At 36.9% G+C, this 27,821-nt stretch overlaps 1 protein-coding gene across 1 annotated transcript in view; it reads right to left on the bottom strand.

Annotated features, from left to right (window-relative positions):
* The window catches only part of PLD1 (phospholipase D1), a 1,505,857-nt gene that overhangs the window by 167,226 nt on the left and 1,310,810 nt on the right, over window positions 1-27,821 (bottom strand). Inside the window, exons 29-30 of the mRNA XM_044070047.1 lie at window positions 23,441-23,478; window positions 14,877-14,894 (exon numbers count right to left, since the gene is read on the bottom strand). Of these exons, the coding sequence (XP_043925982.1) occupies window positions 14,877-14,894; window positions 23,441-23,478 (56 nt within the window). The remainder of the gene's footprint in view (window positions 1-14,876; window positions 14,895-23,440; window positions 23,479-27,821) is intronic.

The following is a 27,821-nucleotide window of genomic DNA, read 5'->3' as shown; positions in this document are numbered from 1 at the left end:
ACAATTCTGGGTATTAATGACATTTTTTTATTTATCCATTAAATTTTTCTTTTGTTTTTTCTTTACCTGTTAGTACTGAACCTAATGAATCAGTTGTAGCCACGTGTGCTTGTAAGTAAAAATTGTACTTGCAGGGACTTCTGTTATATTAAACATTAATAACGCTGTTAATTTATTTGGACTTGAATCAATGAAGAGGTAAACCCAAATACTTGATTTGCAAGCAGGTATAAAAGTACTCTTAAGATCTAACCATGGAAGTTAGACAAAAACAGCAAACAACTGTGGAGTGACAACAACTTGTGTAGGAGTTAATGATCACACATTCGGCCTCCACTTATATATATAGCAGGCCACATTGGACACTGATAACAGAGCTCAAAATCTGGAGCAATAGGTTAATTTCTTGTAGTAGTCAAATATATTAATCAAGAAATTGATACTGAAAACAGATAAAAGCCAAATATTATGCATTTGTACAAACCTACTGTAGGTAGAGAAAATAAAGATTGCCTCACATTTCCTCAGAAGAGACTGCAAAAAGACTGAGCACACTGCAGCACTGTCTTGCTATGGAAACAGCACATCAAGGGCAGGGCAGTGCTTAGCAGTGCTAGATTTCAGGACATAAATATAAAGCTTGTCATATGTAGATAAGCAGAACACTTTGCATGTGGGATGGGATGGCCTGCCTATAGTTCAGGAAGACAGTAGCATACATTTGGATAACAAGTATTCTTTCTCACTGTTGGTGCAGAGAAGAGCTTTCTGGATATTTATAAAAGTGTGCAGGATGAAGAAAATATATGCTTCCCTTCTTTATCCCCCAAAGTTTGTATTGCTCATTGAGGATCCACTGTTGGCTCTGGATGAAGCATTTCTGTTTTGGATAAAGTGGAGTGGTCAGATATTTGTGAGAAGTACAGTAGAATGTATTAATCTGACAGATGCTTTCACCACTTCACAAATGGCTTTAGAGTGTTGTGGTTATTACTGATGGCCTTACAAAGTTTGTGAGTGAGCTGCATGAAGGAAGGAAGGACGGATAAACAGATGAGCTGGAACATACAGTCGTGAATGTATGCTTGTGACATGTGGAGCTTGGGTTGTGTAGTGGCTACTTTATGATAACCAGCATGTAGATGATACAGACCTAAGATTGCAAGTTTTATGGTACAATAGTTCTGTACTTCACTGGAGCTGTACTACCCTGTGCAATCTCAGTATTCTCTCTGTTTTTTGTATGAATGCTAATTTTTTTTTAAATGTTTTTATTAAATTTTCATAAAACATAATCACTACAAAATTTGTAATCAGAAACGTACACACCTATTTAAAAGTAAGAAAAAAAACAACCTAATCTTATACAGAAACAAAGAAAATAACTATTCACATGAGTGTCACTCAGCCTTCTAGTCATTCATGTTGCTGCATGTCTGTTCAATTCCACTATTTTTTATTTATTTTTTTTTTTGCTTGTCAAGCAGTTTTTATTTTTTGTCCGTACATTGAGGCAATTTCTAGATGAGTTACTTTGGTTTCTAAACTTATAAGTAATTTAAATTTGGGAGTAAATTCTTTTTCCAGTTTTGTGTGATCACTTTTCTGGAGATGGACAGTACAGTCCACGATATGTTATATTTCCTTATTTTAACACAAGTGGGAATAGGGGCATTAAAAAGAATTAATGATTTAGATAAAATAAATGTATCTCCAAAAATGTCTATAAAAAATAATTAATATTATTCCAAAAAGGAACCAAGACAGTAAAATCAAAGAACATGTGTTGCCAATCTGCTTTAAGTTCATTCTTCCATCTCCAACAAAGTTGCTTTTTCTTGTACATCAATTCAATTTTATGAGGGTTGAAGAAGGGCCTGTGTAAAAACTTCCATGTAAACAAATGCCATGTAAGAGATGAAGTAGTATGTTTAGATGATAATAGAAATAATGTTTTTGTCTTCTTCACTTAATGGTCTATTATTGATTTGGGTAAAATAGTTCCAATATGTATAATTACATGTTTTAGTTTCTCTTTTTACCACTTTATACAATTGGACAAGAGACCATGTCCCAAGGAATTTTGTTGCAATAAAAATATGATACATTCAATCAATTTCAGGGCCTGATCCCTTAACATTGGCTGCATTGGCTTAATTTCCTTTTCTATACATAATTTACAAGATTGTATATCTAACCACATATCTTTATCCAAATCATATTTATTCCTAATGTAATCTGCTGACTGCAGCTTTTCATCTTTCATTAACTGAAACCAGTACAACAGATTCTTCTCTGTAAAGGCAACCACTGTTTCTAAATTTGAAATAGGGATATTACTTTGAGTATATGCTTTAGGAAACATAAGAAAAACCCATGCTTTATAAGCCAGATGTCTATATATAAAATTTCTAAAAGTTTTTAATATAGTCAAAATGAAGTAAGAATCACCTGTCTGATGACTTTTCCCAATAAAGTAATCCTTTAATAACCAAAAATAAACTGTTATTTAATATATGGTAATTATATCTATTACATTTAGAATGCATAAAAAGGTTTCCCAAAAACTCATTCCATCTAGCTGTATACGTGTTGTTGATCCAAAGACATATTGTTTTCATAACTGATGATAATGAATATAATTTTATGTCTGGTAGTCCTATTCTCTCTACTTCACAATCTCTTATATGATGATTTAATGCAATTCTTGGTTTGTCAAGGAACCAAAGAAATTTCTAAATTAAAGTGTTAAATTCTTTAATGCAAGTTTTCATAGGAGGTAATGTTACTGATTGAATAATATGTAGGATTTTGGGCAAGATAATCATTTTGATGATAGTCTTTCTTCTATTGTAAAGACAATTGTATTCCTTTTGTCCATTAGATTCTTTATCATAATACAATTAGTATAATTACAATTTGCTATATCCTTAATATTATCCATTATGGTTATTCTCAAATAATTAATTTCCTTTAACAATATATTGAAGGAGCATATTTGGGATTTTATTCTTATTTATGTTTATTGGTAAAATGTTTGTTTTGTTATCATTAAATGTTAAACCCAATTTTCTTTGAAATAGTTCCATCGCTAAAAAAGTTGCAGATATAGATTTATTATTATCACTCAGTGTCAATAACATGTCATGAATTACTTGCTTTAAATATTGATCAACTGTCTTGACTCCTATTCCTGGAATCCAGTACACATTAACAAGAATTAGTACCTCCTTAATGTATTTTATAGTAGCAGTATAAAACATACCTATATCATCCTGATATGTTCCCATAACTTCAGGCATAGGTAAAGAATTCTTCCATAAAATAGCTACTCCCCTTTTTTTCTCATTATGTTGTGAACTAGATAGTGTAGTGTAACTCTTAGTATTGTCTGTTTATATCTTCTGCTAATCAGTGTGTTTCTTGTAGAAAGATAACCTGAGAATTAAACAGTTTCATATATCTAAGTTACCTCTCTTGCTTCCATTGTTTAATCCATTAACATTTATAGAAATACAGTTAATAAATGTCATTTGTCCTATTGATCAGAAGCATATACTTATTTTTCATATACAATGATGTTCTATTTATAAAGGACTGCTTATTAACGCTCATACAAAAAGTAAATTCTGAGAGTAGATCTAGGAACAAAATCATTACATTTGTGGACACTGTAAATAAGTAAGATTGTCATAAAACAATTACTTCTAATACCCCTTTTACCCCTCATGGAGTCTAACACTCCATGCTTGAATAGTCTAACCATCCAAGCAAACCAACTCATCCAATATTTTGACAAAGAGTGAGAAGAAAGGTATCCCCAAACCACTCTACCACAAATATATATAACTCTAATAACAATTAGCCAAAAGTATAGCTGTATCCTATAATTCTATATTAATACAAATAAGTAGAACAGTTGTTTCATTTTTAGACCTATTTACTAAGAAAAAGCATTTCCTAACTAAATATATCAAATAAATTATTAAAGAGCAACACAGACTATAATTTACTATTACAGAGATAAATCCGTAGCATTTTTATTTCTTTGGAACCTTTGTGTGTTTTATCAATATGCTCTGTACTTATATATTTTGTCATAACAATAAAACTTTAAATATTATATTTGTATTCATTTGAATCAGATAATACATTCAAACAATACACACTTTTTTCTGTTTCAATTATAAGCTTTCATGCTTCTTTTAATATATTAACTTTGCTTCTGCTATGCTAGCTTGTATAGCTATGTATTGTTACAGTGAAAATTTGATCTAATGCATATTCTGAAGTTTCTGCCTTTTATTTAAATTATCTTTCCAAAGCTGACTGTCAGAGCAGATCTCCAAGCTTAAACAGTTCTATTCTGTCAGTTTGGACAGGAATTTAAAGTTATCTTAGGCCTTTTACCTCAAAAGCATCACATAATCTAGTGAAAGAAGAAAGCTTGAGCCTGAGAGAAAGGAGCTTAGTTTCTAAACCACACTGAAGCTCTTTGCATAAGTACAGCCCTCAAATAACAATAATTTTCATTACATACAACAAACACCAAGCTTGATCTTTCACTCAAGTAAAGGGTTTTATGGTTGTTTAATATACTAAAGCCTCTTTTTAACTAAACAACCATAAAAGACAGTTCTTTAACAACTATATTCACCCCCTACCTTACATTTCATTGTGTCTAGCAGAAACAATAGCGTATTATCTAAGATGGTATACTGGCTTTCCAGACAGCCTTAGAATGCAGTTATTAGTTCTGACAAAGCTTCCTTTTAAATATTACTCTAGCAAGTGCTTACTTTGGATAATTTCTATTCATTTTATATTAAAGTGATGGTGATGGTATTTTGTATAATACACTGTTTAAGTAACAGATAACACTGTTGTTACTTTCCCCAAAAGCATCAAGAAAAAAGAAAGTACTAAGGCTATGTGCTGTGTTCAAGCCTGTAAAAGCAACTACATAAGATAAACAAATGTGAGTTCAACTATGTGTCATGTTGCAGTCTTTTATATTTCATAAAATATGCAGTAACTTCTAAGATGGAATTTCATATAGAAACATGCTTTTCCTATTAATATAAACACTGAATATTTTTGTTAAAAAATACATAACTTTTTGTTCTAGCTTATAAAAAGATATTGTTAATTAACTGAGAAATAAGTATAATGCAGAAAAAAGAGTTTAATTACCTTTCATATGTAGTGTACTTGTTTGTAGTCACGTTTCGAATTATGTTATAACCGAGTATGTTATCGTTTATTGCTTTATTGTTAAAGGTTTATATAAAACTAAAATTGTGCTTGTTTACAAAAAGGAAAAAACAAATATGCTTTAATATCATGTTACTTTCCTTGTAAATAAGGATTGAAGAAAGGAAAAGGAAAAGTTCTTCATTGTCCCCTTACATTACTCCATTCCATTTGCTGTGTTTGTTCAAGAATTTTATTTGTCTGTAGACATGACAAAGCAGGGTCAGGATCTTTGAAGAGTTAACCTCATTTGTAAGGAAAATCTTTTGTTTGGCCAGGAACAGTAAAAGTACTTTTATTTGCTTCTAAGTTCTCTAATAAGTGGAAGGAGTTTTCTTTTTGCCATCACTGTTGTTGAGAAGTCTTTGTCAAAACATACAATATTTCTATCATATTTAGGTGGTGACTTAGCCCATGCAGTTTTAAGTACCAATTCTTTGTCTTGAAACGAAATAAACTTCACCACTATAGATCTCGGAGAAGAACCAGGTTTTGTAGCAGATTTACCTAGGGACTGGTGTGCTCTCTCTCTCTCTCTCTATCCCAAAAGACAGAGCTTCGTAAAGATATCAAGTCTTAAGAAGCCAGGTAATTAAAAAAGAAATCATATTGTTACCTTCAGTACCTTCAGGAAGTCCAAATATACAAATATTATTCATTCAAGATCTATTTTCAAGGTCATCTGCTTTAGCTAACAAGATTTTATTTAGCTGCAATAAAAATCCAGTGTTGTTTTCTCCTTCATTTAGCTTTCCATCCATAATATTAAGAGACTCTTTGATGCCAGAGATCTGATTTTTGTGCACCTGAAGAGCCTTATCAATTTTAATATCCAGTCTCTCCATTTTTAATGACAATTCTTGAATATGAGACAAAAGTGACTGAATCTCTTTCTTATATGAAGAATCCTGAAGTGTTGAAGTGTTGTTAGTGCAGCTCATGTTGCTGCAGGGTACAATGAAAGAAATTATTTTTACACATTTTTTGATAGGAAAGCTATTAGATTTCAATGTTTTCTTGAAATAATCCTTTATAACACAAATGACTATCAAAATTCACCAGTTTGAACTGTTTAGGATTATTCAAACAAAACATTTCCTGTCAGAATTATATATTTTGTATCAGAGCAGTGAAGAAGTGCTCTGCTGGCCTCGCCCCCTATGATAGCTAATTTTAACCTGGTGGAAGGTGTGGCAGTTTTATACTGTGTACATTTAATTCTTCCATAACTGACCAAAGAAAGCAGAGGGGATTGTTAAAGAATTGGGGAACAGTGCATGTTCTATTTTCCGAATATGTAGTTAGTAGAGGAGCAGCTGGATGTATTAAACTTCAGCAGAGGCTTCAGAATGTATCTTGAGAGTTTGATGATCAGTTTAGACTCTCTGATCCTCTTTGTATAAGCTGCCTAATTTAAAGTAAGGGTAGGTGTTTGCCCAATCATTTTGCATTCTCACCTTTTGTGTCCCATTCATTACCCTTACTTTCTGTGGGTAGTATGATATATTCCATTCTTATTTATCTGTATGGGAATCATTAAGGTGGGAGCTTTAACACACAGAACTATTTGTTGTGGGGTGTGCTAATAGGCAGCAAAGATACACAAGCATTCTGTCTCTACTTTGTTTGGTAATGATGGATATTTGTGTTGGCCCTTTGCAGTCTTTATGGCTATGGTCAGGCTGAAAACTGTAGCTATGAGACTTTTCCTCTTTCAGACAATCAAGCCAAAAAGTTATTGCATACAATTGGCTGAAAGTTGTGGTTAGGAGCACTTTACTACTGAATATTATGAAAATTCAATCTTATAGTTTGTTGTTTTGGTACTGTACAGGAAACAGAGTAGACAGTTTGAAAGTTATGAAGAGCAGGAGATAGGATGGAAATGGAGATAAAAATATAATGTAGGATGCAGGGATAGATTTAAAGAGGCGCAATTACAAAATCAATTATTTGTTAACAGAGTAGTAAGACATTAAGTTCCATTAATATCAGTGGGCTTAATAGTTCAATTAAGCACTCAGCATTACTATAGTATTTAAAATTATATCTGATAACATATTATTTCTCTAGATGACCTCTATCTTAAACTTAATGGATAAGGATAGGCTTTGTTGGCATTATCTCCCAGCATGAAACATAAAAGGAGGGAGGGTTGTCATTTTATGGAAGGTATGTCAGGTACAGATACAGTTAATGATGGAGGTTGTGATGCTGGGGGTAGTAAGCATTAGCTGGATGGAAGGGTAGGTATACCTTTGAAAATATTTACACATGGCAAATGATGAGTTTAGCATATAAATTCCATTAAGTTTAATTATCTTTTAGACTTAATGGGAGGAAAATTAGTATTGGGAGAGGTTATTTTAATTGTACTACTATGTCTGAGCTATTTACTTATTAACTGTGGCTGAGATGCTTGCAGGAATTGGTAGGGGGTGGGAGGTATATTAAATGAATATTATAAAATGATTTAAGGAACATTTAGGGAATGCCTGTACAAATGCCTGTTGTCTGCATCACCTACTTGTTTAGGAATTTTTGAGGTGGGTTAAGGCTCTTCATTTGGTGCATGCTCAAAAAGAAGAACTAGTATCTCTTTTATGACTCGAGTGCCAGTTCTAACAAGCTATAGTTTATGGATAGATAGAACCCTGAGCTGCAAGATTTCCTTCCAAACTTTCAAAGGGCTGTATAAAATTGTGTACTACATTTACTTTTAGAGGCATCTAATGTTGGCATCATTGGCATTCTACCTCATGGGGAAATACAGGAAAAACAATGGTGCTAAAAACAAGGGACAGATCCAAACCTACTGGATTCTTACCTGCCTATATCTATGTAACTATGTTACAAAATAACACATTTGTTATTCCCCTTAAAGAAAAGCCATTGTATGCAAAGTTCTCAATCTCAGAATAAAATAAGGTCCCCCACTACTTATCACCCCAGTTCATGCATGCAGGCTATGCAATCTGCAGTAAATAGGATTTGTTGATTTGTCTTTCTGGAAGACTCAAATGGCCACCATTACAACAACCTCAAAGGTACAAAGTGACTGAACACAAACTATACAGTGAGCCTGATAATTAGCACTTTACTATTCAAAATCATTAATCAGGGGCATTGCCTTCCTGATAAGTCAAAATTAGAATTTAAAGAAGAAAAATACCCTCTTAGGCACAAGGAAGATGGTTCCCTACACACAGGGAGACCCCAATTTAAAACAACAGTAGGTGAAAGAGCATTTTATAAACTCAATCCTGATGTATGGAATCACTTCTACTCAGAATTAAGGCTACAGACTGTTTTACAATCTTTCTAGAAATAACTCAAAGTACACCTCTATAATGAAGCTAGTTACATTTGTTTCCATGGCAACAACGAATCATTAAAATCTTCCACTCTTCAATGTTTCCTTTAGCTCCTTACTGCTCACATATGGGACCTACTCACTAGGGAGACACAACTGTTTATGAATTCTTATCAATTTACCTAAATGTACATAATGTAAATATTTGATTTTCTTTTTTCCAGTGGATGACAATAGCATCTCCAAAATGTTGCTCCTATTACTGATACCTTCTGTGCATATGCTTTTTAATATCTATATACTCTGCCTGTTTACTCAATTGCATCATGGCCTGTACTGGCCTGGGCTGCGGATGAAAAAGGGTCCTTAAACCAGTCCAGTCACCTGATTATCAAAATGAAATAAATAAAAAAACTAAATATTACATGTAGCTTATAGGGTCTATATACAGTGTGTGTGTGTGTCTATATATATATATATATATATATATATATATATATATATATATATATATATATATGGATCCCTATCAAAACACCGACCACAAAAGCCCGACACCAAAAAATACCGACACCAAAAGACTAACTCACTTAACCCACCACTAAACCTAAAATCCCATCACTATCGACACACACTTACCCTACCCGCCACCCTAACCCTAACTCACTTAACCCACCACTAAACCTAAAATCCATCACTATCGCGCACCCTTTTACTTACTTACACGCCCCCCCCCTAAGTCCACCTCACACCACACCCACCTTCACACCTAACCCTAAATCCCCCTCTCACACTCTCCTGTCCACTCCCCTAACTCTAATCCTCTACTATGCACACACTTAGAAGGTCGCGCCACACGTGCCCATGTCCGGTGTTTCGCTGTCAGGATTTCACCTTGTCGATCATCTGTCTCGTCGGTCTTCTGGAGTCGTCGGTGTTTTGGGGTTTTTTTTGGTCGATCGAGTCAAGGGGAACTATATATATATATATATATATATATATATATATATATATATATATATATTTAAGCATGCATGTTTAAAATGTTGTTGATACTGATATCTGAACCCCCAAATCACCAAATCAGTGTGGGTTAATACTATGGCATCACATGAAGGACAATATTAGAAGAGGGATGTGGGAAATCACTCATGTAGCTAAGCCAGGTTTACAGGACTTGGTGTTCATCCTTGATGGCAAAAACAAATTTAATAGAATTAAGTAGGCGTATTTCAGGTGGTATAATATGTTGGACTACCCAGGAGTTGGTAGACTTATTAGGAATGTTAATGCAGCATTAGTCATCAAGGTGGGCCTATTTATTTAGTTAGCATTCGATATGAAGAAAGCCACAAGACAAGGATGTTTATTGTTATAAATATGCTTGCTGTGCAGCTATTACCTTTTGGAAATGATTTTAGAAAACTGATCAAGGAAAATTAAGTCGTACTAAGGACAGGGGAATATTTTTTCAATGAAACTGGAACCACAGAATTTAATTTCAAAAATGCATGCACGCAAGACTGTTAATTTATTGGTAACAAAATCAGGCATATTTAAAATAATGATTTGCTGACAAACATCTGCAGCATGTAAAGATGTATAGTTTAGGAATATTAAACAGTAATTTAAAATGTTTTGTCTGTTTTGGAAGATCATCATCATCTTCTTTCGGATGTTCCTGTTAGGGGTCGCCACAGCAGATCACGTTTCCATTTCTTCCTGTCCTCTACATCTTGCTCTGTCACACCAACCACCTGCATGTCCTCTCTCACCACATCCATAAACCTTATCTTAGGCCTTCTTCTTTTCCTGTTACCTGGTAGCTTCATCCTTAGCATCTTTTTCCCAATATACTCAGCATCCCTCCTCAGCACATGTCCAAACCATCACTGGCTTTGTCTCCAAACCTTCCAACCTGGGCTGACCCTCTAATATACTTATTCCTAATCCTGTCCACCCTCATCATACCCAGTGCAAATCTTAACATCTTTAATTCTGCCACATCCAGCTCAAACTCCTGCCTTTTGTCAATGCCACTGTCTCCAACCCATATAACATAGCTGGTCTCACTACCCTCTTGTAGACCTTCCGTCTGTCACAAATCACTCCTAACACTCTTCTCCATCCACTCCATCCTGCCTGTACTCTCTTCTTCACCTCTAAGTATTTAAACTCATCCACCTCCTTGCATCCTCACCATTCCTCTATCCTCCCTCTCATTCAGAGACATATATTCTGTCTTAGTCCTGCTGACCTTCATTCCTCTTCTCTCTAGAGCAGATCTCCATCTCTCCAGGGTCTCCTCCACCTGTTCCCTACTCTCACTACAGATCACAATGTCATCTGCAAACATCATAGTCCACAGGGACTCCTGTCTGATCTCATCTGTCAACCTGTCCATCACCATTGCAAATAAGAAAGGGCTCAGAGCTGATCCTTGATGTAACCCCACCTCCACCTTAAACCCATCCGTCACTCCCACTGCAGACCTCACCGCTGTCACACTAACATATCCTGTACCACTCTTACATACTTTTCTGGCACTCCTGACTTCCTCATACAATACCACAACTCCTCTCTAGGCACCCTGTCATATGCTTTCTCTAAGTCTACAAACAATGCAACTCCTTCCGACATTCTCTGTACTTCTCCATCAACACTCTCAGAGCAAAGATCGCATCTGTAGTGCTCTTTCCTGGCATGAAACCATACTGCTGATCACTAATCATCATGTCCCTTCTTAACCTTGCTTCCACTATTCTTTCCCATAACTTCATGCTGTGACTGATTCATTTTATCCCTCTGTAGTTACTACAGCACTGCACATCACCCTTATTTTTAAAAATCGGTACCAAAACACTTTTTCTCCATTCCTCAGGCATCCACTCACTTTCCAAGATTTCATTAAACAATCTGGTTAAAAATTCCACTGCCATTTCACCTAAACACCTCCATGCTTCCACAGGTATGTCATCTGGGCCAACAGCCTTTCCATTCTTCATTCTCTTCATAGCTATCCTTACTTCCTCCTTGCTAATCCATTGTACTTCATGATTCACTATCCCTACATCATCCAACCTTCTCTCTCATTCTCTTCATTCATCAACCCCTCAAAGTACTCTTTCCATCTCCTCAACACACTCTCCTTGCTTGTGAGCATGTTTCCCTCATTATCCTTTATCACCTTTACCTGCTGCACATCTTTCCTTGCTCGGTCCCTCTGTCTAGCCAATTGGTAGAGGTCCTTTTCTCCCTCCTTAGTGTCCAACCTTTCATACAACTCTTCATATGCCTTATCCTTAGCCTTCGCCACCTCTCTCTTTGCCATGCACCTCATCTCCTTATACTCCTGTCTACTTTCTTCATCTCTCTGACAATCCCACTTCTTCTTTGCCAACCTCTTTCTGTATACTCTCCTGTACTTCCTCATTCCACCACCATGTCTCCTTGTCGCCCTTCCTCTGTCCAGATGTGATACCAAGCACCTTTCTAGCCATCTCCCTTACTAGCTCTGCTGTAGTTACCCAGCTATTTGGTAACTTTTCACTGCCACCCAGTGCCTGCCTTAACTCATCCCTGAACTCAACCTCACAATTACCCTTTTCAATTTCCATCACTTGATCCTTAGTGCTGCCCTCACACTCCTCCTCTTCTTGATAACCAACGTCATCCTACAAACCACTATCCTATGCTGCTCACCACTTTACAGTCTCCAATCTCCTTCAAACTAGCCCTCCTACATAAGATATAATCCACCTTTGTGCATCTTCCCCCACTCTTGTATGTCACCCTATGCTCCTCCCTCTTGTTAAAATACGTATTCACCACAGCCATGTCCATCCTTTTCACAAAATCCACTACCATCTGACCTTCTGCATTCCTTTGTTTAACACCATACCTGCCCATCACTTCCTCATCCCCTCTGTTCCCTTCACCAACATGCCCATTGAAATCTGCTCCAATCACCACTCTCTCACTCTTGGTACAGTCATCACCACTTCATCCAACTCACTCCAAAATTTTTCTTTCTCATCCATTGCACACCCAACTTGTCTGTTTTGGAAGATACAATATGAAAAAGGAGGAATTATGTGTATCTAAACAGGCCTCTAGATATACAGAATGCATTTGGTTCTGATTTATTGCATTTCCAATAAGACAAAACTGAGAGTAATCAAATTTTTAGTAAAATGTGATTTTTACAAACTGCATTTGTTGACAGGAAAATAGTCAAATGGGATACACATTTAACAATGACATTCTAGTAAAGCACTCTGGTTACATATAGGATGATTTCAGAGCTTTGAAACACCAGAGTATTAAATTATGCCACTTAATGTGGTCATAGACCAGATTCTTGAATATAACAGTATTGCCAAGGGGAGAGTAAATGTTTAAATGTAAATTCTTTCACAAAAGTAGTTTGGACTGACTCCACAATCTTTCTTACATCCCAGATAAACTAAAATCATGCAGTAGATTTAAATAATCTGCATTACAAGAGGGACACATTTGTTTATACAAATGTGTGGTATTACAAATGGTCATTTTCTAATAAGCTTTCACAGGGTGGAAATGTAAAGACAAGGTAGGCATGTCTCTTGAAATTAATTATGTACTGGACATAGAAACTACTTCACTGACTTCTGAGTGAAAAGCAATCATGGTTTAACATATCATGTAGACAAGAGGCCAGGAAAGTCATCACTATTCTGAATATTATCCACAGTTAAATAAAGCAGTAATAACTGAAAACAAAAACAGATTGTAATAGAAAAATAATTGTCATTCTGTTATTTATTAGCTACATTAAAAAACTAGGCAGGTAAACAAGAATAAGGTGTTATTCTTCTAAAATGTTGAAGCCTACAAAGGTTTTGTGTTTACAGTAAAAGCCAAGTGAAAGGTATACGTTATATAAATGAAAAGAGTCTGGGTTCTATCCTGGCTAACCAATTATTGTTCATCTGACAATGAAGAGATTAGGTGTTTAGTAGTATATAAGTTCAAGTAAGACTATTTTCTGTCAAGGAACCATAAAGATTGTTTTCAGGCTTTTTTCATGGTTTGTGAAAAAATATTGACATGAGTTTTGAACAAAGATTTCAACACTAGTAAAATAGTGAGAAGGCATATGAAAACCTTTATTCATATAATGTGTTAACAACAATTGATAACTGCTTCAAAGCAATGGTAACTGCATATCAGTATGTACGTATACCTTTAAGAAGCTTTCCATGGGCTTCACATGTGTATAAATACTGAGCACGTCTGAGCCAGACTACCATTTTGTAGAGAGATGTTGTGATGTAAGCATGCATGTATGTAATGGTTTGTGATGTAAGCATGCATGTATGTAATGGTCTGTCAGTTAATCAGTTTGTTTATATTTTATGTTGCTGCTATCCAGCCTGATGTGTTTCTCTACAATAAAGCATAAAAACTAACTATTCCGCCTGTTCATCGTCTTGAATCATAAAATAGGACGAGCGACATGGTGTCAGAATGGGATCCAGAATCAAGACCAAGAGGCACTCAGTTAATGTTGGAGGAATATAGAGGAATGGATCATCTCTACTGCACGTACAACTAGTAAAATAGGTCAGAAATTAATTCCAGGTACTAAAACTTGCTTAAATGATTTCTTCCTCAAAGAATATAAAACAAAGCACTCAGAAAGTTCAAAACAAATTTCTAGTTAAACAAAATGTCTGAAGCTGTGACATATTGATAAAAATATTAGAAATAGTTACAAAAATGTTTGAAATAATGTCCGAATCGCATAAAATGTATGAAATAAGGAAAACAACCTCATTTTTTCACTATGTGCTACATTTTCACATTAATTAAAGCTATTCAAGATTTCCGAGGTGTACAGAATGTTCACAAGTTTGTGTAGTATTACAGTACAGTTAATTCACAAAACACAGCCATTTCAAAGCATATTTAGCAATGTACATTATTTCGAAGAGTTTATTGTGTATTTGAATGTTATTACAAGTACCTGGTGTGTGTGCATGTTCATACATAATTACAAGGGCCATATCTGCAGTGTGTTTAAGCATACTTTGTTGGCATGGCTAAAGTTGTATTTGATAATAATATTGCAAAGAATTGGAGAGTGTTTGAACAAGAGTATGATATTTTCATACAAGTAGCATTTTCTGATAAAGATGCTCATACAAAAACATTTATTCTGCTTAATTTATCTGGTTCAGAAGTCATAGAAAGAGTGTTCATTTGGGTATGCACCTGCTATGTTTACAAGAGAGGGGGGAAACTGTCATACAGTTGTACCAGCTGAAACAAGTGAAGACCCCGAGTGCTTAAAATGTAAATTCAGAGAAATGTGTAATCCCCAAATGACCATTACAATGGAAAAGTACTTATTTTACACAAGGGATCAACTTTTGCAGCAGATATAACTGACTTGAGAAACAAAGCTAAAATGTGCAGATTTGGTGACTTAAGGATGAGTTGATAAAAGACAGACATGTGTGGTATTAAAGATGATGCTGTGAGAAAGATTTTGCTTCGTGACAGTGATTTAACTTTGAATAAGGCCAATGAGATTTGTCAGATATATGCGCTCACAGAAAACCACACAAATATGCTTACAAATGAGAAATGCATGCTTCCAGTGTCTTCTAAAGATAATGTTGATAGTATGCAGCACGTGGTTAAAAGAAACAGACCCAAGCACATGGCAGCAATGGTGAGTCCTGTAACAGCTCCTGGTAAACCCTGTAGCTTTCTAGCAAATTCCAGAGCAAGCACAGTCTCAGTGAAGCACAAGGGTGAGTCAGCAAACTCAAAGCATATTCTGTCACCTAGCCTAATAGTCAACTATCATAACTGTGGTGGTAATCATGTGTGTAAAAGAGAAAAGTGCTTAGCTTTTGGTCAGCAATGCCACAGATGTAAAAAGTGGAACCATTTCCAAAGATTTTGTAAATCAAAAGACGCACGTTCTTTTATTAAAAGAGAACATTCAGAGACAGGTTGATCAATTAGAAAGCTATGACCCTACTATTTTATATTGCTGGATTGTCTGTGCTTAATGAAACAGTCAATGCAGTACATTTATGGACAAAGAATGAAGTATTGTGCACTGTTCAGATAAATGGAAGACCCATAGAGCTCAAAATTGACACAAGTTCAAACTGCAATGTTATTTCAATAGAAACATATGCTAGAGTACGTGCTGGTGAGAAGTTTGATTTGGCAAAGTGTGCGAAGCTTGCTGCTTATGGTAGTGAAGAAATTCAAACTGAAGGTTCAGTAGTGCATCATGTTACTCTGCTGGGAACAGCTATGACTTGCAATTTTATGTAGTCAGGCCTCAGAGACAGTTTGAAAATGGGACTACTTTCATTTAATGAGGAAGTCCAGCATGTAAGCCTGAAAGATCACTGTTCTAATTTTGTCCAGTCTATTTTCGCTACCTACGCTGATCTTTTTGAAGACAACCTAGGCAAACTCCCAGTTGTGTACTCCATGAAGTTAGACCCTGAAGTCAGTCCAGTTGTCAGACCAGTCCAGAAAGTTTCAGTAGCTATGCAGAACAGAGTCAAAGTTGAGCTAGATAAAATGGTGCAGCAAGGTGGGATTTGTCCAGTTGACAAACCAACTGAATGGGTATCTTCCATGGTAGTAGCTCATAAGAAAAAGTTCAGATTATATCAGAATATGTATTGATCCATGAGATTTAAACAAAGCACTGAAAAGACCTCATCATCCAATGCAAGCAGCCAAAGAAGTTGTTTCTCTTATGCCAAATGCCACTGTTGTTTTCTGTTTTGGATGCAAAAAGTTCATTTTGGCAAATTTTGCTGAACCAAAAATCTTCATTGCTAGCCACTTTCATTACTCCTTTTGACAGGTACAGACTTTTGAGAATGCCATTTGGGATAAATTCTGCCAGTGAAGACTCCCAGGATGCAATGGAACACATTTTTTCTGGATATCTTTCTGCTAGATGATATTCTAGTAGGAGTTAATGGTGAAGCTGAGCATGACAGAAACCTCAAGAAAATTCTGGAAAAAACACATGAAGTTAATCTTATGCTGAATCCTCAGAAGTACAAGTTCAGGCTATGAGAAGTTACTTATGTTGGTCATTTGTTTACCAGTTCAGGCTTACAACCAAATCCTTCCAAGCAAACAGCAATTCTTGAGATGCCAACTCCAGACAATGTTTACACCCTACAACATTTTCTAGGCATGTTTAAGTACCTATGCAAGTTCATTCCAGACTTAAAGTGCATTTGATGTCCTGAAGCAGAGAATTGCCAGTCCATCAACTCTCAGATACTACGATGTTCACAAACCAATGTCTTTCTTGTGGTGCTTCGAAATGTGGTCTTGGTGCAGTCATTCTTCAAGAGGGTACACCAGTAGCCTATGCATCCAGAACTCTAACCCAAACTGAGATGCAGTATGCTCAGATAGAGAAAGAACTATTGGCAATTCTGCTTGCATGTTCGAAGTTCCATGGTTATATTTATGGCTGGCGTATTCGAATTGAAACAGATCACCAACCTCTAGTCACTATTTTGAAAAAGCCTATGCGTACAGCTCCTGCCAAATTGCAACGCATGATGTTGAAATTGCAAAACTATAATTTCAATCATATCTACACAAAAGGCAAACTTCATTTTGCTGATACTTTATCCAGATTGTCCAGAAATACCACTAAATAGCATAAAAATGAAAAACTTGATTTTGAAGTCGCGGAAGTGAGACATTTTTCTTCCACGTGTCTTGATGAGCTTAGAAGTCACACAGCCTCTGATCCAATACTTCAGAAGCTCAACCACTTTATTACTCGAGAAAGGCCTTCAAAGCAATCATGTTTACCTCATGACCTGCAACCATATTTTCCTTAGAGATGAGATTTTGTTTGACAATAGTATCACCATGAAAGGTCAAAAAGTGACTGTTCCAAAATCCTTACAACAAGAGTATATTACCATCTTGCATTGTGGCCACCCAGGAAATGATTTTACCAAATGAAGGGTGAGACAGTACTTTCATCTTGCTTTGTATGTAATAGTACTAAACCACATCAACAGAAAGAACCACTTCAGCTAAACCAGATTCCTGAACTACCTTGGTCGACAGTAGCTACAGACATTTTCAAATGGAATGGTCAACATTAGTTGGTGTTAGTAGGCTCTTATTCAAACTGGTTTGAGATTGACCTACTTCTTAATCTAGCATCCAGTACTGTAATTAGTAAGCTGAAGCATCATTTTGCAGTCCATGGTAGACCACATAATGTTATTTCTGACAATGGTACACAGTTTACAAGCTAGCAGATCAAGAGATTTGCTGAAGAATGGGACTTTATCCATGTTAAGAGTAGTCCTGAGTATCTACAGTCAAATGGTTTGGCAGAACATGCAGTTCAAAGTAGAAAATAGTTATTAGAGAAGTCAAAATGAGGCAATAGTGATATTTGTCTGAATCTCTGGAATCTCAGAAATATTCCTTGTGATAAACATCTTGGTTCACCTCCACAAAGGTTTTTATCAAGACAAACCAGAACCGCACTACCAGTCAGCAGCAATCTGTTGGTTTTCTGTGCTGAGAACAACAAAGCAGTGAGACCTCAACTTATGAAAAGGCATTTGTCCCAGACGTCCTATTAATATAAGTCCAGCAAACCACCCAATCCATTATGAGAAGGGGAGATAATGAGGATGCAACTGTCCAAAGGTTTTGATCAGATTGGAGTCATTAAAAGTGCATGTACAGAACCTAGTTCGTACATTGTGGAATCACAAGCAGTAGAATTTAGGTGAAATTGGAAACATTTAGTACCAGTGTCTGAGCCTGTATTGCAACATCTTGCCTGTGAAAAAGACTCATAGGTTCATAGGTAGGTACTAGGTTATCTGCCCGAAGGCACTTATAAACCTAGCCGGAATGTGTTGGCTTTCGCCGCCCCCTTCGACAGTTCCCTGTGCCTCTGTCCAGCAGAGCTATTGAAGTGAACCCTGGGGTAAACTTTCTGTTTCCCATCCACTCGTCAAGGTTTCTTTTGAAGAGGGTTAGTGAGGAGCTCTGCCTAATGAAGATTGGAATCTTGTTCCAGAGCATGGGAAGTACCTGGGACAGGAATGTATCCCTCCAGCACGTCCTATTTATTGCTGTGATGAGGTTAAGATCCCTGGAGTGTGTGGCTCAAGGGGATATGGTTTTCTTTAGGTGGAGCATATCCATCAGTTCTGGGTTGTACATGGCCTTGTATGTCAGGCGGAGATCACCTCTGAGCAGGTGGTATGCAACCGACTACAGCTGGAGTTTCTTCAGTCGAGCTGCATAGGGCATCTGCTTGAGGCCAGTGATCCTCTTGGTGAGGAATGTCTGTAGTCTTTCCAGTTGTTGCAGGTGTCTTGTAAGGTACATCCCAAATGGGGCATTGTACTCTATGATGGGTCTGATGAGTGATGCGTAGAGAGGCCCAATGACCTCTTTCGATCTGGATGCAAACCCTTTTGTGATTAGGTGGGCCACAAAGAATGATATTCTAACCACTTTGGCAATGTGATTATCAAAGGAGGTTACTATCTACTTGGGTCCCCAGATCCCTTATAAAACATATACCCATCTCTAGACCTGATCATCCTCCACTAGAATATCTTCAGTTTGGTGCTGATAGTATCACGTATCATGTTACAGTTCTTATAGGTCCATAGGTTAGTACTAAGCTAACTGCCCTTGCGAGCCATTTTAAGCCTAGCCAATTATCCCTTATGAGACTGAAACCCTGCACCTTGTGTTTGTAAGGCAAACACCTTAACCATTAGGCCACCCTTTCATAGTGGGTTATTCACTGTTCCAGTTCCAGGGGACATTCCAGCAGATATCCCTGTTCCTGAGAAGATTCCCAAAACTCCTGAAACAAACTGTTCAACCAATGACTGTCCCTTTTGCTAAACCCAGTCCTAATTGCTGTATCACTAGATCAGGTCGCATTTCCAGACCATGTTCCAGATACATGGCAACTTGGACATGAACATTGTGTTTATTTCTCAGTGTCTGTATAATTGCATGTCTTTTTCAGATGTTATTTTATTGTGGGCAATTCACTAAAGAGGGAGGATGTAGATCAGTGTGTATGTATACCTTTAAGAAGCTTTCCATTGGCTTGCACAAGTGTATAAATATTGAGCACGTGCAAGTCTGACTGCCATTTTGTAGAGTGCTGTTGAGATGTAAGCATGCATGTATGTAATGGTCTGTCAGTTAATCAGTTCATTTATATTTTATGTTGCTGCTATCCATCCTGATGTGTTTCTATATAGAAAATCATATAAACGAGCTAATCTGCCTGCTCGTCTTGAATCATAACATAGGATGAGTGACAGTAACTAATGTATTATAACTGTCTAAATAATCTTAAATATGCATATGTGAGGATTTTCATAAAAAGTCATTTTTTTCTAAAATTACAGGAAACTTAGTAAGATAACATGCCAAAGGGAGTCCTCATGTGCAGATTTTTTTCCTTCATGAGGATAATAATATGTTACTAGTGATTCTTAAATCATTCTGAGGAAAATATAATTAAAACAGAATTAATTAAACGATCAATAAGATCTGGTTTTATACTAATGACCGACAGTGATAAAAAAGCACACTTCTTAAAAGATAGCCTAAGTTCCTTTACCATCCTTTTTTTAAAGGGGACTTTAGTGGACTCCTTTTTATGCACATATATCTACATCTATATATATATATATATATATATATATATATATATATATATAGAGAGAGAGAGATATATATATATATATGCACATATATATATATATATATATATATATATATATATATATATATATATATATATATATATATATATATATATATATATATATATATATATATATATATATATATATATATATATATATATATATATATATATATATATATATATATATATATATATATATATATATATATATATGTAGGTTCATAGGTTCATTGCTAGGTACCTGGGGCCTATATAAGCCTAGCCAAAAAGGTTCTCTGGCTTTCGTCACCCCTGTCAAGCGATCCCCGGGGTGAATTTTCTATTTCCCATCCAGTCATCAAGATTTTTCTTAAAGAGGGCCAATGAGGAGTTTTGCTTTTATATATATATATATATATATATATATATATATATATATATATATATATATATATATACATGTCTGTGAATGTGTGTGTGGGTGTGTGTGGTGTGTGTATACATAGATAGATAGGTAGATAGATAGATAGATAGATAGATAGATAGATAGATAGATAGATAGATAGATAGATAAATTAATGGTGGAATTATAAAGTGAATAGGTTACATAATAGGAAAAAGAGGGTTTCTTGTGTCTGCCATAAATTTTTAAAAAAGTAGTTAAGTTTGAGAAGCAAGGAACCATCTCTAAGTATAAGAAATGAAAAACTAAAATTTGAAAATTTGCTGGCAAACAATAACAATATTCTAAATATATTAAATCCTACAGGAATGAAACCGATCATATTAATTCTATTTCTGTAGATGGGTAAATGATAAGCATTAATGATCTGATAGATAATACATTAAATAGGTTCATAGGTTGGTACTGGGCTATCTGCCCGAAGGCATATATTAGCCCAGCCACGTTGTGCAGTATTCACCACCCCTTTAGTAGTTCCTTAGACCCTTGTACTAGTACCCTTGGCCCCTATCTAGTAGTGCTGTTGGTGTGATCCCTGGTGTGAACTTTCTGTTACCCATCCACTCATCAAGGTTCCTCTTGAAGAGTGATAGTGAGGGGCTCTGTCTTATGTAGATTGGGACCCTGTTCCATAGTAAGGGAAGTCTCTGCAAAGGGAATCTATCCCTCCAGCATATTCTATTCATTGTTGTGTTGAGGTTTATATCCCTAGAGCGTGTAGCTCAAGTAGATTTGGTTTTGCGAAGATGGAGCATGTTCAACAATTCTGGGTTGGACATGGCTCTGTACGTTAGACAGAGATCGCCTCTGAGAAAGCGGTATGCAACAGAGAACAGTCTTAGCTTTTTCAATCGTGCTGCATAGGGCAACTGTTTGAGGTCAGTAATCCTCTTGGTTAGGTACCTCTGTGGTCTCTCCAGCTGCTGGAGATGTCTAGCCAGGTACATCCCAATTGGTGCATTGTAGTCAATAATGGGTCTGATGAGGGAAGAATAGAGGGGCACCATTACATCCATAGATCTTGATGCGAACCCTTTTGTGATCAGATGGGACACATAGAAGGATTTTCTAACCACTTTGGCAAAATGGTTATCAAAGGAAAGCTGACTATCTACTTGGGTCCCTAGATCCCTTATTTCGTCTTCAGATTTCAGGGAATTACCTCCTATGTTGTAGTTTGCGGGTACTCTGTTTTTTCCAAAAGGGATTACTATGCATTTTTTTGCATTTAGCTTGAGACCATGGCTTTGACACCATGCATCAGTCTCATTTAGGCCCTTCTGGAGGATCTCCATGTCGGCCGGAGACTCTATTATAGCACCCAGTTTGCAGTCGTCCACAAACTTAGTCAGCCACAGCCCTTCCTTGCTTGCCTGTACTTCTGTGAAGTATATGCCAAACAGGAGGGGCCCCAGGACAGAGCCCTGAGGCACACCACTCGTTACTGGTCTGGATTTGGACATAGATCCCACTACTCTTACTTTATGGGATCTGTCTGAGAGCCAGTTTGCAATCCATCTTGTGACGTAAAGGTTTATGCCCAGGCTGGTGAGCTTATCAATAATACCTGACTGGGGAATGGTGTCAAATGCTTTAGCAAGGTCAAGGTAAGCCATGTGTACCTCTTTTCCCTTATCTATAGCCTGAGTAACTGTCTCAAAGAAATCCACCAGGTTCAGGAGGCATGATCTGCCCTTGACGAAGCCGAACTGTGTCGGGTCCAGTGACTGGAGGTTCCCAATCTCTCCATTTATGAGTTTCATAATGATTCGCTCCATAGCCTTACAGATCAGATTGGTCAGGCTTATTGGTCGGTAGTAATATTTTACTGATTTTGGCATTGATACAACTGATTGCTATTCTCAATTCATGGAAGAAGGAATTGATTATATGATAAAATGTCCTAATTAATAGATAGAATTAATAGATTAATAGATAGAATTAATAGATAATAAAAATTTTTAAATACTCTCAATAGCCTAGCTCCTATGCATACTAAATGAAACAAAGCTAACCATGCCCCCTAGTTAACAAGACTAACCAAACTATGTCTCTTAGAAACAAAGCATGGAAAATATGACTGAGAGACAGAACACAACAAAATGAACTCCACTACAAACAACTCCGCAACAAATCCAAAAAAGATAGTAATACAAGATAAAAAAGATTATTTTTCTGATAAACTATCTACTCATATAACAATCCCAAACATTTTTTGAAGTTTGTCTCCTCTCTATTTAGCCCAGGCACCATCCAAAACCCATCCCCTGCACCAGAAAAAAGCCCACAAGAAATCTCCCACGCCTTTAATACCACTTCATCTCTACCATCCAAAATCTACCCAACAACTGCCCATCCAGCTCAAACATACACATCCCAACCCCAACGGAACACACCCCCACTACACAACCAGGCAACACCTTCACTATTCAACCTGTACCCACCTCTCTAATTTTGAAATTCCTAAAACAACTCAAACCTTGCTCTCTCTCTCTGCAGATAACCTTCCCTGGTATATCTGTAAATAACAGCTAGCTCAATAGCATATCCAGTTACCATTCTTATAAATCGCTCTCTCACTGAATCTTACGTTCCTCTCTTATGGAAAAGATCCATCATTGCCCCACTACACAAAGGGGGTAACTCCCATGATCTTTCCAACTACCGCCCTATCTCTATACTCTCCCCTCTATCTAAAACCTTGGAAAAATGTGTTCACTCACAACTACTTAAACACCTCTCAAATAATGCTCTTCTATCCCCTACCCAACATGGTTTCCAGCCAGGGCATAGCACCATTACTGCCCTATTATCCTTCACCAAATCTGTCAACAAAGCCTTGGATGCAGGCCATCATACCTCAGTAATCCTTCTAGACCTATCTAAGGCCTTCAACACAGTGTCACATGCTAAGCTAGTAAACCAACTATCAACACTAGGTTGCTCCCCAAAATCCCTCAGCTGGTTTACATCCTACCTACAGAACAGGGAACAATCTGTAAAATGGTTAAATGCGCAATCTCAGTACCAACCTAACAATATAGGAGTACCACAGGGATCCATGTTAGGTCCACTACTGTTCAATAGCTTCATCAATGACCTGCACAAAGCACCCCTAATCCAAAACATCATCCAATACGCTGATGATTCAACACTTATATCCACCTCTAAAACTTTCTTAGACCTGCTCACACTTACACAACAGGCTTTTACTTCTATCGGATCATGGCTTATTATGCACAACCAATGCTAAACCCCCAAAAAACTAAACTTTTACTTTTCTCAACAAAACCACCCAACATTGGATTTAAAATCCTGGCTAAAGGCAACACAGAAATTGAACTAGTGAAAACAGCCAAATTGCTAGGTATAACAATAGATGATAAACTCGCATACGAACAACACATCCTAACTGCAGTCAAGAAAACCCATTTCAAACTAGGTAAACTATACTGCCACAAACTCTACCTGGATAAATATACCAAAATAAAACCAGCCAGTACCCTACTCATCCCCTCACCTTTATATGGTAGTGCCATTTTCACTAACCTGCACACAACCCTTAGTAATAAATTACAATCATGTTATAACAAAATAGCCAAATTTGCCTCCGGAAAACCTTACCGTTCTCATCACTGCCATGCCATCACTGAACTAAGATGGCTAGAGTTTTCCCACCATCTACAATACACCCAACTAACCTTAGCCCACAAACTTATTTCTGAACCAAATGACTGCCCTTCCCTTAACTCAATCCTACAAACATACACCCCCACTAGAACACTAAGATCTTCCTGTAAACTGATGCTTACAGTAGCTTCTTCTCCTTCTGGCTTTTCCCGGTTAGGGGTCGCCACAGTGGAACTCTGGTCTGCTAATGATTGACAGTAGATTTTTACAGTGCCGAGGTGCCAGCCCAATGCCCAACCTTCAATGAAGGCACGCTCATTTATGCATGTCTTTTGAACGCCACTCGACCATGGGGAGGACATGCAGACTCCACACAGAAGGCGCTGGAAGCTGAGAATCGAATGGGAGAACCTCTTGCTGTGAGGCGACAATGCTACCGCTGCACCACCGTGGCTTATGATGCTTACAGTAGCTAAAGCCAACAAAAGAGCAAGACAATGCCTGTTCTCCCATATCATAGCTAAGCTATGGAATAACCTTCCATATGAAATAACCCAAATTGATCACCAAAATCTTTTAAAGCAGCCCTAAAAACACATTATCTAGACAATCCATCCTGCACCTGCCTCAAAAGCAAACCACCTTAAACAATATACTTCACCAAATAGTACAATGACAAAATCATTGCAAAAACCCAGTCTTCACATTTATTAGTGTATTCTTACTATACAGGAGACTGGAATCTCACCACAGAAGGAAATGATGTAACACTACTATGAAATTGTGAAATTCTTTTATTTTTCACCTGTCATATCTTCAGTGTTATATCAGTAACACTGTCACATTGTGTTTAATTATTGTGTTCCTTTGTATTTTGCTTGTGGAGCTTTTCTCCCCGGGCCTCCACTGAAAATGGGTCTCTGACCCAGTGGACTTTCCCGGTCAACAAATGTTAATAAATAAATAAATAAATAAATAAATAAATAAATAAATAAATAAATAACATTACTGGACATATTACTAAAATACTTAAATACAATTAAATCTGATATAGCTAGTAGATCAGATTATATTCCTGGATATCTTTGGTTAATATAAATTATTATTCAGAGGTTCATACATTCATAGATTTGTACTAAGCTAGCTGCCTTTGTGTGCCATTTTAAGCCTAGCCGAATTCCCTTTCAGTAATGAGAATCAGATCCCGTTCCTTATGATTGTAAATACCTTAACCATTATACCAACTCCCAACTAATTAATTAGGACACTTAACATATGATCTATAATGGATATGTTCATAGGTTCATAGGTTCATAGGTAGGTATCAGCCTATGGCAGCCCCAAGCCACCCAAGAAAAAAAAAAACTGTACACTGTTTGAACCCAAGAAAGAAGATTTCCCTGTACCCTGTCAAGAAGGATCCACAGAAGTGAATTTTTCTAATTTCCCATTTTTCAGAGCTCTGTCAAAATTTAATAGATAGAGTGTCTCCAGAGTCTGGGAGAATCTGGAGGTGGAATCATTCAGAGTAAGGAATCTCTCTGGGACAGAACATCCTTAGGATTGTGGTGCGTAGAGATGAGGACTGGGATTTCTTTGAGCGTGTGGCTTTGGAGGGATTGTTTTTAAATGCTTGTATGTTAGAGAGAGATCATAGAGTATAGCTTTTATGGAGTAAAGCTTGCAGCGCCCGGCGTACTGCGCTATGCATATGTTTTGTTTGAGTAGTTCTGGAGCGGTCTGCATATCTCTGTGGTCTTTCCAGTTGTTGTAGATGCTCAGGGTATTCAATACCAATGGGTCTTTATACTCATAATGGGTCTAATACTGAAGAGTGTTGTACAATATATTATTTTTTTGTGATGAGAAAGAATCCAATTGAGATGATTTAGAAGATGTAAGTGATTTGACTAACCATGTAGGTGCATGTGAAAAGTGGACTACTGTCACTGTGATATGATGTCCCAAGGAGAGACTACTTTGAAGTAGACTCAGAGCTCAGTGGTAGTTCATGTTTCAGCATTAAGTTTTTACCAAAGGATGGTAGTTAGGGATACAGCATTGAGCTTGGCATTGAGCTTCAGGCCATGCACCTCTGTCCAGGTATGGCTTTGTGGTGTGATTATTGTTGTCTAGTTCGATCATTTGCCAGTTTGTTGTCATTGGGACCACTGTTAGCCAAAGACCTTCTGTGTTGGCCTTAGTTGTTTTCAAGAACCAGAGAAACAGTGCCGCTGAGGACTACTGACTGAAGGAGGACCCAGGACTGAACCCTGTGGTACTCCACTTGTCCTAACCGCTTGTGTGGGCGGAATCCGTCTGTTTCACAGAGCCAGTTCTGTCCGTGACCCATTTGGCTTATATCTATTTATATAGGGATTAGGACCCTTGATCTATAATTCCAAAATAAGATGGTGTTGAAATGCAGATGCGAGATCTATAGATCTGAATAAACTGTGTGAACCATTTACCCTGATCTGCTTCTGGTGAAACAACTCAAAAAGTCAATCAGGTTTGGTTTTATGATCTACATTGTCTTTCAAACTCCAGGGTCAGGGTTTGGAATTACCAGCTCTTTGTTTGTTGAGTTCATGAATGATCGTTCATGGCCTTGCAGACAGGGCAGTAGCTCGCTGGCTAAGTAGTTCCGAGGTCCGTCAGGTCCCCCTTTGTGGAGTGGGATAACTGTTGTGGTGTGCCATTCAGTGTGAACAAAACTGAGGATGAGTGTTGATTGAACATGGGTACCTTAGGTTGGTGCCAGTTCATTCTTGTTGTGTGTGAAGCGCGGCCTCCCATGGATGCTGTGTTCTTATGCTGTTCTTTGTTTTGGAGAGTGTGTTTTTACCCAGCCCGTGATTATACTTTGCATTCTTCTTCAATTATCAGGTGGACACTGATGATTCTTCTGTTTTGTTTGTTTGAAAATCATAGAGCCATCTGTATAGGGCTTGGGGAGGTGGGATGATTCTCAAAAACTTTACAAGAGAGGTTATATACCATCATCTTGCAAGGATTCATAAGTTACTCCAATTTTTTTAAATCTGGAGATAAGTTGGCAGTACAATTTTTTTTCCACTAAGTCCAACAACAATATTATGCAAATGTTTTCAGAAATGTATTAGCGAAATCATACTTACTGAAAATAATCTTGCTTTGCTTGATGTTTTTCAACATGTTTTCTGAAAGGAAGGACATTCTACCCTCACTAACGTGTCAAGTTTTTATGATTACATATCTATGGCTATGGAGATAGGAATTAACAAATAGTTAACATATTTGATTTACTATAATTATATACTATTGATCTGACATTGGAACAATAGGTTAATCAAATTTATATAAGTGGCTTAAACTGGCTCAGAGGCAAAACCCAAAGACTAGTGATTCAAGGGAAAAAAAACAGATCAAGC

Source organism: Protopterus annectens, chromosome 4.part1 (assembly GCF_019279795.1).
Source record: "Protopterus annectens isolate FY-2018-M chromosome 4.part1, PAN1.0, whole genome shotgun sequence".
In the NCBI taxonomy this organism is placed as follows: domain Eukaryota; kingdom Metazoa; phylum Chordata; order Ceratodontiformes; family Protopteridae; genus Protopterus; species Protopterus annectens.
This window is presented reverse-complemented; position numbering and strand designations above follow the sequence as displayed.